Source organism: Centruroides vittatus, unplaced genomic scaffold, assembly GCF_030686945.1.
Source record: "Centruroides vittatus isolate TY-2023 unplaced genomic scaffold, ASM3068694v2 scaffold_944, whole genome shotgun sequence".
In the NCBI taxonomy this organism is placed as follows: domain Eukaryota; kingdom Metazoa; phylum Arthropoda; class Arachnida; order Scorpiones; family Buthidae; genus Centruroides; species Centruroides vittatus.
In genome coordinates, this window is record NW_027122722.1 from 691265 (window position 1) to 708150 (window position 16886).

General features: G+C 30.5%; 2 protein-coding genes across 2 annotated transcripts; both read right to left on the minus strand.

The window, feature by feature from the left end:
* Window positions 1-2031: 2031 nt before the first annotated feature.
* LOC136990478 (ankyrin repeat domain-containing protein 18B-like) lies at window positions 2032-4174 on the minus strand. The gene has a single exon (XM_067288862.1). It carries the CDS (start codon window positions 4093-4095, stop codon window positions 2086-2088), a length of 2010 nt encoding a protein of 669 aa, XP_067144963.1. The 5' UTR covers window positions 4096-4174; the 3' UTR covers window positions 2032-2085.
* Window positions 4175-15157: 10983 nt separating this feature from the next.
* On the minus strand, window positions 15158-15647 carry LOC136990537 (uncharacterized). The gene is made up of 2 exons (XM_067288939.1): window positions 15614-15647; window positions 15158-15549 (listed from the first exon to the last, which is right to left on the minus strand). The coding sequence occupies exons 1-2, from the start codon at window positions 15645-15647 to the stop codon at window positions 15158-15160; spliced, it is 426 nt and encodes a 141-aa protein (XP_067145040.1).
* Window positions 15648-16886: the final 1239 nt, after the last annotated feature.

Here is a 16886-nt window from a genome sequence, read left to right on the forward strand (position 1 = left end):
GGAAGTTGTAAATTTCATTTAAAAATAAGGTTATTGTAAAGATACATGTATTTTATTGTGTAAAACTAATTATTTTAATTTAACTGAAAAATACCTATGTGAAATTTTTTCCCGGGTTTGGTTTTCTCTGCCTGTTGCCCTCATGATTAGGCCACACTAGGCTGTCGCGGTAATAGAAAAAAAATTATGTTTAAACATAATTTTTTTTTTTTAGTTTCGTGGGGCCCCTATTTTGTGGGGGCCCTGGGCACAGGCCCCAAATGCCCTTATGTAAATCCGGCCCTGAACAGAAGGGATGTATGGAGATCGGCAAAAAAATGACCACCCCAAAATTTCCTATAAAGTTATTACTATGTTCTTTCTTACCTACTTAAAGTAATACAAAAAAAAAATTATAATTATGTAACTATCTTCTAGTATGTCTACACTCGTATTATGATTAGGAGCACATGGGACATAAATACATGTGTACATTTTTTTTTATTATTTGTTAGTTTAGCTTAAAAACAAGCTTTAAAACAAAAACTTAAAAATCTAAAAATGTTTATTCTATTTTTCCCCCTTTTTATTAGAGACGAAGAACTTGCACCAAGGAAACAGAAAAAATAATTATTTATTTTTCAAAAAGACAAGCTATGCATTTCTGATGATTTTTATTCAAAAATTTTCACCTTTCTTCAGAGGCTATAAAAAAAAAATAATAATAATAATACAATGTTTAGAGTATACAAAACACTAGTATCAATATAAACTTACAACTGACCTTTTTATCTTTTTTCATTTCTTTGACAAATTTTACAAATTAATTGACCGACATTCATTTTTGCACGCGCTTTTATTTCGGACGATCTCACATCATGCTCCTTCTGTTTTCATTTAATTATTTGCATGTACTGTACAATTGCCACATGTTCTTTAACTTTAAGCAAATACATGTGTTTTTCTTCATAGAGGATTTTAACATTATTCTTGTCAACGAAACATCCAAATTCCTCACAATGCTTAAACCATAGAGATTGGTTATATTTTAGTCTAAATCGCTGCTTTATGTTCGCGGATTTTAATTTTCAGCTGTTTTTCCGTTTCACCTATATAATTAATTGGATTTATACATGTGAAATTTAATTTATAGACTACTCCAGCCACTTCTATATTCTTTTTTTTTTTTTTTTTTTTTTTTTTTTTTTTGTTTTGCTAGGTTTAATTTTATTTTTTAAGTTAGCAGCTAATATAATTCCGTAATCTTTAAATTTATTTTTATACTTTTCAAATAAACCTTTAATATAAGGAAAGGATACATATATATTATTCTCATTTCTATATTTAACATTAAATTTATATTTATTACATTCTATAGAGCACTTTTTTAATAACCTGCGGGAGTAGCCACTTAATAAAAATGTGTATAACAACTTACGTTGTTCCTTAATCCTTTCTTCTTATGTTGGTGTTCTAATCCAAATCTTGGATAAGGCCGTTACAAATTTTTTTTTTTTTTTTTTATTTTATTGATAAAGGACAATATGATTTATAATTTATAGTTCTATCTATATTACAACTTTTTTTTTTTACATGAACTAATATCGATATTATTATTGTATCGTATTGTATTATTGAGTTATATAAACGCTATGTATATCTATTTAATAAAATATACATATTTGTAATTTACGGAGAGAAATATGCCTCTTTGCCACTTTCCCTCTCCGAATTCACCATTGATTAAACCTATGAGCAGGGTGGTGTTTATGACTGCTGTATTGGTAATATAAAAATTTTTCTGATTAATTTTTTTAATAGTTTTATATTGCGATAAGCTTTAGGGTTCATAAAGATTATGAATATGAAACCTTATCAACATAAAGTTTATGGTCGTTCACATTTAATGTTTTTCTATCTAAAAATCGTTTTCATTGCTATTTCACGAGAATCAAATTTAATGAATATGAATAACATTAAAATTATAACAGTTTAAGATCTTATTAACTGTTTATTCTTTGATTGAAAAAAAAACTTAAATATTAATTAATAGGCAAGTCCACTTTTATTTGGAAAATTGTTGCATTAATATAGCGATGATTGATTTTAAAGAGTCCATTGTTTGCGTGATTTTGGTTTTAACTTTCGACTCAAGCAATTAAATAATTTTTTCTTATGATGATGGTCATCTGTTTTCTTGTTGTCTTCTTGAAAATTTGACACTAATTCAGAATAATGATTAGAGAATGATTGCAATATATTCTGATCGCCCGAGAGTAAATCCGGTTTTTCGAAATTTTCTTGAAGATCCGTGAATATTCTATTTATTTCCGAATTCTCTTTTTCTAATTGAAACTCCGTATGTTGCAATGCTAAAGGCAATTCGTTTATGCTTTTAAGCAGGTTCTGATTATTTTTTCTTAATTGTTCCGCTCGATTTCGGAGTTCTCGTACCAAGTTGTAATGCAATCGTGATTGATTTTCTAATACTTGTTGTATTTTACTAATTTCTCTTTTTACACTGCTATATTTTACATTCATTACTTGTAATTCTTTTTCTTTAATGACTATTTTTTTATCGAATGTTAGTCTTCTTTTAGCTTCCATGTCTAAACATTTCTCAAGAGATTCTTTTTCAAAATTTAATTGGAGGAAATTCTTGTCGTTAATCTGTAACTGATCCTTCAAAGTTTCTTGCTTCATATTTATCTCTTTATGCAAAATTTCAATTTGCATCTGAAATCTTAACTTTTCATTCTTAGCAATGGTTAATTTATTTTCCCATTCTTCTATTTCATTAATTTTATTATTAATTTCGATATTAAGAAGGTTTCTCTGATTAATCGATGAATAATTTTCTGCATTCAGCTTTTTAATCTGAATTTTTATATCGTCCAATTCATCTTCCTTAGTTTTTACTGATGAAGCCATTTCTCTCTGTTTTAACTCATTGGTGTAATTTTTAAGATTATATGTTGTTTGTTTTTCTTCTTTCACCCTTTTTCTCAAAATATCCATTTCTGTTTTTAATTTTTGAATTTTTAAATAATTACATTTCAATTGGTTTTCTGAAGAGGCGATCGTAGACCTGAAATTCTCGAAATCTTTCTCAATTCTATTTTTATAGTTTTGTTCGTTTAGTAATTCTACACTTAAAGTTTTTAGTTTATGTTCATAACTTTGTTCGTTCATGTGTAACTGATTTATAACGTTTCGTATTGCATCTAGTCGACTAGCAAAACTTATTAATCCATTTGCAATTTCACACAAATCCATAATATCTTTATCAAATGTATTATCTTGAGGAATACACACCATTGACAAACTTTGACCTTCTATTGATATTTCGTTTGAGGCATTTGCAGAATTGTGGATATTAGATGATACTTCAACAATCCTTGGGTATATATTACTTTTTTGTAATTTTTCAGACCTTTCTATCTCATTCGAAACCTGTGTAAATTCATTGTCCGTTTCATTGCCAGTTTCATTTTTAGAATGATAAGAACCCTTATTCATAGTTTTCTGAAGAAGAAGATTTAGTATCTCTAAATGACCTTTCTTAAAAGATATTATTAAAGGAGTCTGGTGTTCATCATCCTGATATTCAATAGAAGCACCTCGTTGTAACAAACTATCCACAATATCTACCAAACCAAGAAGAGAAGCTAAGTGCAAAGGGGTCTGTCTTCTCTTATTAGTTATGTCCACAAACGGTATTTTTTCAATAAGAATAATGGCAATCTCTACGAGTTTGTTAGCAATCGCTATATGCAAGACTGTATTGCCATTTTTATCTTTGAGAGATATATCTGCTCCTTTCTCTAATAATAATTTAACAATTTCATTGTGTCCATGTTGAACAGCATTGAATATCGGCGTATGATTCTCGCAATCCACAGCATTTACGTTAGCACCGCTTTCTAGCAAAACAGTTACGATATTACGAAAACCTTGAATTGCTGCCAAATGAAGCAGTATTCTTTGATATTTATCTGTGACATTAACGTCCTTTGTAAACTTAATTATGCGCTTCACTTCATCGACATCGTCTGTTTGAAATGCTTTGTGAATGAATGATAATTCTGATACATCACAATGATCACTCTCATCCATCTTTTAAAAAAGTTTATCAGTGCGTAGAGAAGACAAATTTGGCTTGTAAACAATAAAACAAATAAATTCAAAAATTCATTATTTAGCAAATTCGTTTAATATTTGTTAAATAATAATGTAGAAATTATAAATCATATTTACAAATCTATTAATTAAAAATAAAGGTTTGTAAAGTTAGATTAATTATTTAATATCTGATATGCTTTACAGACCGGTATTCGGTATTATATATATTAAACCACTCTTAAACCTTTACCACCAAAATTATTTATATATACTGTATTAATAAATAATTTTGCTGGTAAAGGTTTAAGAGTGGCTTGATGTGAAATCGATTATCTTTATAAATATTTATTTAAAAGACAGAAAAATACTAGTTTATTAATACAATTTAAAATAAAGTTTTAAAAAATTATATATCGTATTAGGTTCATTTAGATTCATTCTTTCATTAGCAAACGATTTGTAGATAAAATTTGAATTAACCAATCAATATGAGTATCTTATTTATCTACACGAAATAACCAATTAGAGAATGCTACTAAATTCAAAACAACCAATAACAGTTTCATTTTAAAATTTTTATTTTTCTTTTTGGTGAAAATTGTAATTGTATAATAATTAATATGCTTATTAACAAATATTAATTATCATACAAATATTATTAAACGAAACGTATTATACATTTTTAAAAATTATCTGGAAATTAAATTTTTAAAAAGTGTATTAATTTAATTTTATACCGAAAGGTGGCAGCAGTATCTAACGTAGATTTTTGATATCAGATAACGAATTGGCTGTATGAATTAGGAAAACTTTATCTGATAAGACGTAAACAGTGCATAATATTTATAGATATTTTTTCATATATTTAAATCAGGACATTAGATTTTATCAATTAATTTCGGAAAAAGCGTATCAGTTTCCTTATCACTCCTAAATTTTCAACTAACACCACCGATATAGATATTATAATTAGCATTTAAGAAGTGTAAAGAACTCGATCGGGTTTTCTCGTTTATTAATTTACATTCGAATTGACGAATGAGGAAGTGCATTCCGATATCGATCTGGATCATCTCATTCATCCATCCATCCATCAGAATTGATATCCGACGGATGTTTTCCACGTCAAAAGATCTGTGCGATGAATTCAATTCACAAAAATTCCGATCTATAAACATTTTCTTGTATATTTTTAGGTTTATCAATACCCGACGGGTGAATGTCACCCCAAAAACAAGAAATCGGGGATTTCTGGAGTTTTTCCCACACAAATTGGATACGGAAACAGGGAAACGAAATTCGTAAACAGCTAAAAAATATGTTTACTTTGCAAAGAGATACATTAATTGCCCGTGATCAAGGTCAAAACTCCTTGAGGGCATGCTGCCAGGTTGTAAAATTAAGGCCCACTTTCGTGTTTACTATATTCTTCCAGGTATACAGTATTCTAACCACGTTAGTACCGTTATATCGAAAACAAAATACAGCTTAAGTTCCGTTAGACTAGAAAAATTGAATTAATTTACTGAAGATCCTAGAAGCCAACACGTGGTATTGCCACGGTGGCGATGTCCATGCGCTGATTGCTGCATCTTCAGTAAATTAAAGTTCATTTTTCTCACTAATTCAAAAAATCTTAGTTGAGATCAAGTTTTGCTTGAGGTAAACTGTAATTTTTCGTGTATTATTCCATAAAATATTAATTTTTTTAGATAAAATGAAGGTTCGAACTGTTGCAAAGTAAAATTCAAGTTCATTGAAAAGGGCAAAGTTCATCAATTAATGTAAATACTTTTTATAATGATTCTCAATAAGTTATATGTTAAAATTTACGGACTTTTCGGATAAAACACAATAAAAATATTAATTTAACATTTATTTTAGTTTTGTATCAATTTACTACAGTATCTGATTGTTCTTGGAACTATGCCCTCAGTATTCTGATTTCCCATAAATTCAGAGTGTAAATCAGTAGCCGATATGAGCACATGTTCACTAAAAAATAGGAAAAAAGCTGATCGTAATAGGAACCGAACCCACGATCGTAGTAATATATGAAATGTTACAACTAGAGAAAAATTATAACTTCACACCAGGACTGCCCATTTTAATCACATCATATGTTCATATAATTAATGGAAAGGGTTCGGATCGTATTGAGAACTTAATACACTTTCTCCTGCAGTCTTGGGTCCTTTTTAAAATAAACACGTGATTTGTAAGCTTTCACTAAGGTTTACAGGTTGTTCCCTTTCGAGGGTAGCTAAAGCAAAATTGTTTGTACGATAAAATGCGTTTACCTATTTTACTCTTAAATACACAGAGTAGGTTACGAATTGTTATCACGGATTTAGGTAATCCACTAGTTTTCGAGCTTTTGCCGCTTATGTCAGACTCGTAACTATTACTCTTTGAACAAAAGATTACCCCCGAGCGACTCAACTTTTAGCTTATTTCTGACTCGTACGCCTACATTTATCCTAGATACAAGTTATCCAATGGGTCGGGTTAAACGTGTTATAGTTTTAGTTTAATATTGTTAAATCGACTTTTCCGCTTAGTCTACGTAACAGTTCACGAGTGGCCTATTTCCAACTGGCTGAATGCCACGTTACATAAACGTTTGTACTGTACTTTAGTCGAACCTACGTCATCAATGTCAGTACCTAAATGTTATTGAAACGTGTGGGGACTTGTTAAACGTGCAAATTAAGAAAACAAAAAGTAAAATAAATTGCTTCGTTAGTCAATTTTATTTATTTTTTGAATCGTTATCTTACTAGTTATTGATGAAGATAATAAAAATCTGCACGGTTTTCTCTTCACTTTCGACATTCTTTGACGTCATCGGATCATGTAATTTATGAGGGTTTTTTTTGTGTGTTATTTTCTTAGCTTCTCACCGGTTTGGAATAAAAACGTTGCGATCAAGGACTTCTTATGTAACTTGATGTATGTATTACACATAGAAGATAATAAATCGTATCGTTGGGTGATAAGAAATCGACTTTCTAAGTGTCAAGTTCAATTAGATTTGGGGATATAAAAACGTTTCTGTGATGATTATATACTATCATTCAATCTTAAATATCATTAATAATGCCGTAATAATTATTAATTTAGTCTATAATCCGCGCTGTTCTACGCAATTAAACAGCAAAAGGGATCATCATAGTCCACGTGATGCTCGGGAAAAGTGAGGAAAAGTGCCTAATTATTAGGCAATTTTGGTTATCACAGTTAATTTTATGAGTCTGTTTAACTTCAAGATCATTTATCAGATAAATTATGAGGAAAACAATATAAATTCCCTACTCACGTTCCTGAATTACTCTTTATTCGAGGACAAATCTATAAACTTTAAGCATGTTAATAAATTCATGTTTATAAATTTAAAGATTGTTTTTATTAATTTTCTAATATTTACCTCAATCATTTATTAATTTTAGGCAATGCTTTAATTCTTGGTATTGTAGTTGTAAATAAGTTCTTATATCCTTTTCGCAGAAGTCGCAAAAAAATATTTTGTAAATTAAGATAATTTGAATTTTTGGGGACAAGAATACGGGAGTTAGATCACGTACACCTGTATATTTAATAAGCTTAACAACTTTTAAATTAGTTTGTAGGCAAACTAGAAGCGCGTAACACTTCCTCATTCGCACAGATTTTATGATCTAGTTATAATATTTCATAAAGAAAGGTGGAGAAAAACTGATTTAATGATCAACAAACAGAAAAAAATGTGTTCTTTTTTACGCCTACTTCGCTTTCGTGACATTAATTAATTTTTGAAGTGGATAGTAACGTAACATGCGTTAAATGAGGAGGAAGATTCATGCGATAAGTACAGGAGCTTCACTCCACTAACTGGATATTTTATGGTCCAAAAATTGAACAAAAAGCATTGTGTATGTATAAATTATTCTTTGAAAACACCGAATCTTCACAATGTTGCATTCAGTTAGGTGCATGACCTAAAAATTTGAAATTTTTAGTTAAATAATCACTACCAAAATTGCACTTAACACCCAAAATAAACTCTTGCACTAATCTATTTTTTATGTAAATCGTGTGAAGAGATATATTTCTATTTTTAAACGTAAACAACAAATATTTTTACAGTTAGATAGTAATTCTCTTGGATCTGAATAACAGGAAAGGGATACGTAGAAGCGTAACGTAAGTAACGAAGGAGATAAAGAGTTATCTCATTGTAAACAATTCGTAAGGCATTAAAAATATCTAATCGAATTCAACGTAACGGTTATTTTGTATCTAAAAACATCGATAGGCGTACATGAGATAATTTCGTACACATATTACATAATAGCAGCATCTACTAGAGCCGTACTAGAGTATTTAACATCCGTTAACGCCCACCATTTTTAGAGTTTCGAAGAGATAAACATTATGGACGAAGGTAGACAGCCTTCAAGTTTAGTCTCGACTCTGTTTTGTAATCACTTTTTAAACAATCATTAAACCATTAACCGCTAAAAAATTGCCACAACAGTAGACACGTAACATTTTACGCAAGGTGTAAGTAACTAATGCAATATTGCGCTTCATTAACGTCAATGCAAAAGTAATTATTGAATTATTTGGACCCTACGCTGCAATATCGACCCTGACCACAATTTGGACGCGTTTGTCCCATTTAAGCCTTCATCTAAAGATACAAATTGTAAACATCTATAAACCACACGCGTAGGAATATACAGAAATGATATAAAACTCCCATCCGCATCTAGGGATGGAAGAATCGGACCTGCAAAATTAATTCTACTCGTAGTTCACAAGTGATAACATTCGATTCGAGTTATTTCTTCACTTTTGTTATTTTGTAACGGTTCGAAATTATATATTTAGCAAGAAGTACACTTATAATTGTGTTTATTACGTGATATTGTAAGACTCGATACCGTGTATCAAGGAAAACGAGAAAACGAAAATTGAATTTTGAAGGTCGCTAAATATCTGTTCTATAGGATGTAACTTATACAATGTGATTAGTGGGAAAATCTAGGACAAAATTTCCATGGTAAAATTGTTTTTTTTTTTTTTTTTTTTTTTTTTGCGTTATGAAATGCTACGAAAGACAATAAAATAAATATTTTTGAAGTGAATTTTTCTGGGATTTTATAATAAATATTTACTTATTTCCTTGGCGCAATAAACGTCCTAATAAAATGCTTATAACGCCAAGTGAAATTGGAATTTTGCTTGTTTTTTTATTGGAATGTTCTCTAAACCAAGTAAGAACAATTTAGAATATACTAAAATTTATAGTTTTCTCTCATTAGATTTGTTTACTATTACACATAAATAATGTATAATAGATTTGTATACAGTAAACAAATGCTGTACATAATAGAAATATACAGACAACTTCCTAAAATTCTATAGAGAATTTACTTTATCCGCAATAAAACTAAAATTAAAATTCTGACAAACTTCATTTGTATTAGTTTATACAATTTATAATTACGATAATTGGCCACGATTCAAAAATATTTTTGGAAAACACCCAAATAAAGTAATATCAACGAACCGGGAAGGTTCAACTACAAAAGTCATTTAGGGCTGTTTCACACTGTCACCGACTGGTCCGACCGGTCCGACCCGACCGATCCTATAATCGGACCGACTAGTAGTAAAAGAATTCACACTGAATACGATTATGTCGGTGGCCGAGTCGTAAGGACCAATCGGAACGCGTCTTACAGGTCAGAACACTAGCCAATCGTGGTAAGTTTTTCAATTTAAACAGAAAACATGGCCGTCATTGAAAGGTTGTTGTGTGTACGCGTGTTCGCGGGCTAACGACACCATTTTAGCATTTTTAATGTTGCTTTCTCTTGTAAATGAAATGTATTATGGTGAATTAAAGTAATTCGTTTTGTTAATATCGATGAGTGCCTGCGTATTTCTTAATAAAGTTGTTCTTAAACGAAGCAAATAGACGGAAATAAAAAATCGTTCGTAACTTTTAAACGGTTGATCGTAAGTAATTTTTTTTAATACCAATCGATTCAGCGTATCAAATTACATTTAGATATGTCTACGTCTATTCGTTAATATGAAGTTTAAGACTATTTTTTAGCTGGATACCTTTCGCTTTACTCTAACCAATTATTTTTTTCAATGTCGCCTTTATAATCGGCTCGCCGAATATCATAAAGCCATGGATATTTTCTGACTTCGTTTATTAAAGCTTCCGAGAAAACTTTACCTTCCGCCATTTTCTAACTTCGGATAAATCTAAACTCTGATTGGTTATAGCTTCGAAGCTCTCATTGGCTGCAGCTCACCGACTGCTCCGACGCGACTACAAATATTTAACTTTTTAAATCTGTCCGACTGGAACGACCAGTCGGTCGACCGACTGCTGTTGCCATGGCAATACGACTAGGAGTCGGACCGGTCGGCCCAGAAGGTTCAACTACAAAAGTCATTTAGTTGAAAGTTCCTTGATCGCTTATATGACGTTATTTAGGGGGATACACCTAAAAAACAGAATTAATGAGGAAACTACAAGTTGCAGTTGTTCACTCGGTTATAGCGCAAAATTTACTGAAGAAATGTAAAATATTTCTGGCATGTTTAAAGGCTCTGAAATAAATTCAACCGCATCAACCTTTAAAAAACACTAGACTTTTATATATCGATATTAAAAATAACGTGTTCAAACGCCGCATTACTTTATTTATTTATTTATTATTATTTTTTTTTAATGTATTTTACCTCGTTGTAACGTTGTTTTGTACTTACAAATAACGACTTCCTTACTTTGCGCTACAGATATTTACGAAACACGCTTCGCATGAAGCACCCTAAACGAGGAAAATAACTTCTAATGGTTACATTTCAGACAATTTTTGACTTCAAAGTTATCGGCAAGACAATGCTAGGCGCCTAGTAAAAATTTGGCAACATACTTGGCATTGACATCAGCAGAGAATGAGTTAAACGTCTTTGCTTCTGGCCAACGAGCCGAGCAGAATACAAAACTAACCATAAACTTAGTGCGTATTTATACTGTTATAGTTCCACATCTTTAAATAACCGCTCGGTTCTACACCATCATAAAAAAAGTAACTCGGCTGTTATCCATCGATCGATAATCTAAAATTAATATTCAAATATAGGCCAGTAGGTTCTGTTCTTTCCTTTAACGTTTATTATTATCATAAACACACAAAAAAAATACACAAATAAAATATTTACTAAATGAATCAACTATTGTTATTGTTTATTTTTAACAGTAAACACGATTATTCTAGACATTGGATGACCTTCGTAATTATAAATACATAAACAAAATCGACTCGTCATTTTTACATTACTTTTCACTATTTTGCGAAGTTTATCTCCCCCCTTTCTAGAATTTATTGTCATTTTTATCGTTAGATATTTTCTCTATAATTCTCCTTGTAACGTTTTCGGAACCGATAATGACTTTCCTATTAAAAAATGGCGTGAAACGTGACTTACGTACTGATTTACCTGAAACTCTTGCATTTTTTCGGCTTTTTTAAATTCTAGAACTTTTACTGACAATTTTATAGCGTCTATTAGTACTAGTATACATTATATAACTATGTCATGTACTTTTATACAGTTTTTCATATGTTAAAACCATATTTTTATAGGTTTCGGGTAACGTTTTATACTGTTCCCGATAAAAGTATAACTGATTTTTTTATTTTATGTGATAATTCTAGAAAAATGCAACACATTAAACATTTCTCGTGTAATTGTTTTCCACGACGCAAGCCATTAACAGATATTCTAGAAAATAAAATGCAGAAAATGATGCGCGAAAAAGCATGCTTCACACATGTAAATTTTAGTAGAACTTACTTTTAGATAATTTGTACACGTATATATGCATAAGTTAGCTAAAAGTAAGCACTATTAAATTTTCTATTTTATAGCATTGCATACCATTTTTATAACGAATTTTTAAAACTAGAATTGTATCGTTTGTATAACGTGTATAAAAATGTTATCCATCAATTTATTTTTGTATTCGTTGGTTTAAATGGAGAAAATTTCAACTTTAAAAAAGACGTCTCGACTGATTAATCGGTCCTTAAATCCGATACTGGTGGCCTCTTGCCAGAAATGATTTTCGACACGGGAAATTACCTAAATTGCAGATGTTTTGATTATTCCGAAGTTATATAAAGATTGTATACATTATTTCTTATCTACTCAGATACAATATATCTATTATATACTTTGAAAACAAGCCAATCTTTAAGTAATATTATTTATTAGTGTGCTTTAGACAATTAACTTTGGCATGTTACACGAAGTGTATAAGAATTCATTTAAAAAAAAAAAAACGACGGAAACATATCTTAATTTTAAAAACTTTTCATTTATTTTCTATTTCTGTTGTTCTTTCCATAGCATTCCTGAAAATTATCCTTTGCTTAATCTTCAAGATCATCTTTGACATAAAGAATTGAACTGTAGATAAGCATATAAAATGCATATGAATGACTAACAGAATTAGATGATCTTAAAGAATTAATAAATATAAACAAACAGCTAAACATAACAGCAATTCATACAAATGCAGACAGTTCTGGGCTTAATTGACTGTTTATAAGCCCACTAAATAGGATAAAACGTATTATTATTTATCACAACTATTTGCTTAAACATCATATCACAAATATAAATCATCATTAATCTTTTAATTAGAAAGTATTTTATGTTTTTTAATATCTTTGAAACAAAATATACAAATTAATGAAATTTTTAGAGAAGAAATAATTACATCTTTTAAATATTTTTTGTGTTTTTTTTTTATTGAGAATATATTCACATTTTAGTTTATATTTTAGTAGTAAGTAAACAAGAAAAAACAAGCTGTCACCATAAACAGTAATATTTATATCATCAATATAAACAAGTATTGAAAATTTTTCTATCACATCTTAAATTTATCTATGCAATAAAGAAAATACTGGATAACTACAAACCATTGAGTTCTGTTGTATGTTTGCTAAATTCTTTAAATTATGGTAAGATAGTTTAAGATATTACTTAACTCAATTTACATTGCTTTGCTTGCCATTAATAACAAATCATATTAAACATTAATCTTGACAGTACAATGAAAATAATGATAGAATACAAAAAAGTAATGGCAAAGAAACTAATGCTGATACAACGATAATACAATAGCATTAAATTGCTATCAAGTTTTAAAACTGAATATTTATAGTTGGTCCTATAAATCCCATCAATAAATTCTACAATAATTAAATCAAGCATTTTCTGTTCCTGGTAGCAGTGATATTCAGAATGGCATCATTTGTGGTGCCAATAAAGGTTTCAGTACCCAGAGCACATCACCTGGATCAAAAAGAATTGTTCCACATAAGAAAGATACTCAACAGCCATTGAAGATTTACTTCTACAGAATACTTCATATATAAAGATGTTTATCAACAAAATATGGCAAATGTTACCTGCAATGCTAACCTGACTGTACTTTTAATATGAATGCCAATATACAAATTGGCTAATTTCCAGACAGGTCAAAAATTCACATAAAAACAAATTATTATTATTATTATTATCTTAAGAACATTAAAAACATTTTTCACAATTATATAAACAAAACTGATTCGAATAATAATTTTAACAGACTAAAGAAAATGACAATGGTTTAAAAGCACACCACATACAACAAATATAAGATAAATAAATATTTATCTAGCATCACATAATTCGGATAAAAATGTTAATTATTCCTTGACCAGGTATGTAAAGCTCTTTTATTCTATAAAAATTACTGTAAGAAATCACTACTGAATGAAAAAATAATAAATTCATAAAAATTAGTGTTTAAATTATGATATAAAATAAGATTACAAATTTATTTTATTTAATAGTAAGAAAATTTATCAAACTTTATGCATATTATGGAGATTAGAAGAAATAAGAAACAAGCACAACAGAAAACAGAGAATTCAAATAAATCAATATGACCTACAGAACTAATTTTTGTACATTTTTTTTTATTACTACCACATATAAATCAATAAAATTATATATTTTATTAATATTAATCAATGATTTTACTTCTGAAACAGTGTTGTAAGTCCATATCAAACATTTTTACTAAATTTATTAACATGCACATAAACTATTTTCAACCTGACAATCAAACATGCTGTTTCACTTAAACTTTCTAAACAAATGCTTTTATCAAAATACAAAATCAAAAAGCATTCGATTAAGCATTTTCAATTATGCATAAGTAAAACAAGATATTTTAAAAACGATTAAATTCTCCTTCTGTCAACATAACCGTCCTTGGGACTGTATTCGTCCGTCCGTTAAGATAACATTTATATCTAGCCTTCCAGATGCAAATAAATACATGGCAAACGAAAGACTGCTGGAATCACAAAGCCAAATAGGGAAGTTATGCACAAAGCATGAAGGAAGTCACGAAAAAACAAAAATACCACAAACAATAATAGAAAATGAATTAAAAACACTAAAAAATTTTCCTTAATACTGAATATTAAAATTTCTAACCACATCAGAGTCTCCAATCAAACGATTATGTGTAAAATTAACTTGTTAACTTCATTCATTTTAGAAAATTTTTAAATTCTCTATATTCAAATTTTCAAGATTAGTTTACAACTTTTTTTGTTTTATATAAAATTAAAAACGAATATGATTTAACACATTAAATTAAGGTACATAAATTTCAATTATTTATCTCTTTTAAAGAGCAGATAAGCGATCTAAACGTTTAAAACAATGTCCAATTAATGGAGTGCTGTTCTGTTTACACATTCTGTGCCATTGTCCTCTCAACCGGTTTTTTAATCAGTACACACGATGCTAAATATCATAAATAAATATGCCACAACGGCATATGGTGATAAACAACCGTCGAAAATGCAGTACCATCTTCGAGAACAAAGGCATTTCTTCTAAGTTCCTACGAGACTTGGAATAAAATTATACCTGGTAAGAGACAATACACAAAACACTAATGAAAAATGAGTGTGCATTAATGACTACAACTTCTATCGAATTCGCAATCGTAGTAATTGGAACATTTAGTCCTGGCTGATGAATGAAGACCTAGTTGCAATCTCCTTACTGCTTCTTTCACTAAGGAGCCTTCGTTTAGTAACTCTTGTAATAGTTGATAAGGATCTGTTGTTCCTCCAGTTTTCTTTATTTTCGTTCGACATACCTCGTGTACGGGATCCGGCGATGATGTACTTCCATACGATTGCTTGCTGCTAGTTTTGGTAGGGATCCTGTAGGGAGACATTCTCTTTTGTTTAGAACAAACCAAGTGGCATGGCCTAGACTTAAGTCTCAGATTGTGTTGCAGAGCCACAACTAAATCTTCTACGTCCGTTTGTACCATTTCACTTCCCGCGTTATCCATTTCTATGAAATTAACGTTCATATTAAGCATTCTGTAAACTATCCGCCGATCGCCATGTGTACTTACTTGTTTCTGTTTTTGTTTTGGTGTTTAAGCACATGCGCAAGAGCGCTCATTCGCACGCAGGCGTGCTCGATGACGTTTTTCCATCTCCGCACTCGAAGAAAATTACAAAACCGTTATTTGTTAATTGTTTAACGGTTAAGTAATAATTAATTTAAATCTAATTAAGCGTTAATTAATTTTTCCTTCTTTTATTTTACGAAATTATGCAGTTTCGAATTTCAGTCGAAGGTCGGTTTATTTCGTATCCATTATGTAGTTCGCGCATAACACCGGTAGATGTCAGATCGATCGTTGGCACAAGCGAATACTAATCGTTAATTATTTCAGTTTTTTAACTTTATTGTACAATCCAACCCGCATATTAATAAAATCGATTTTATTTATATATTATTCATTTTTGAAAACAAATAATAATAAAGACAACTTTTAATTAGAGTGCGCAGAAAAGTATTATAACTTTAAAGATAGATGGCAGTACGTTACCACAGACTTTGAACGACTTTGAATGCTTAGTTTAAAATTCAATTCATAACACATTTTTAAAATATTTGAATATATCGTTCTCTCAAATTAAATAAATATTTATGTTTAAAAATAAATCTACTCTGTTGGCACTTTATAATCATATTCATAGTGGATTTGGCCCGGATCATAATGGGGCGGTTGGGTTTTGTTTTTTTTTTTTTTCAACTCTTCCGCCCTGTGGGCACTAAGATGGCCTCTTTTAGCAAGCCCATTATGGGGTCAGCTAGGCCCACAATGGGGCGGCCGGATGGTGAGGGACGGGACCCGACATATCTGGACGGACTATCTCCCGAAAAGTTTCTGGGGATTTTTCGACCCGTCCGGACTCGATCTCGGGTCCCCAGAGCTCCCCCTCTCAGCCATCTGACCATCAAAGGGCGGACATATCTGAGAGAAGTCATCTCCGAAAAATTCCTGGGATTGCTCGCCCAGATTTAATTCCACTTCTCCCAAAGCGCTAGGCAAATGTGTTTTAACAGCCTCAGCCATCTGGGCCGCCTGTTGCCAGTCTGGAGGATCCAATTTGAGTCAAAGTGGCTTTCAAAAATTCTGATAGAATATATAATCCGTGTATAATAAGCCTCATCTTTCAAAACGCAGCCTTTTCCATTTTAAGCCTGATAGAACCCACAATGAATGTAATGATAGAGCCTCGTAGAGCCGATGGCCGGATGGCCGAGCGGTCAAGGTAGCAGCCTACCTCTCTGGGGACCCGGGGATGAATCCAAACGAGTCGATAAATCCCCAG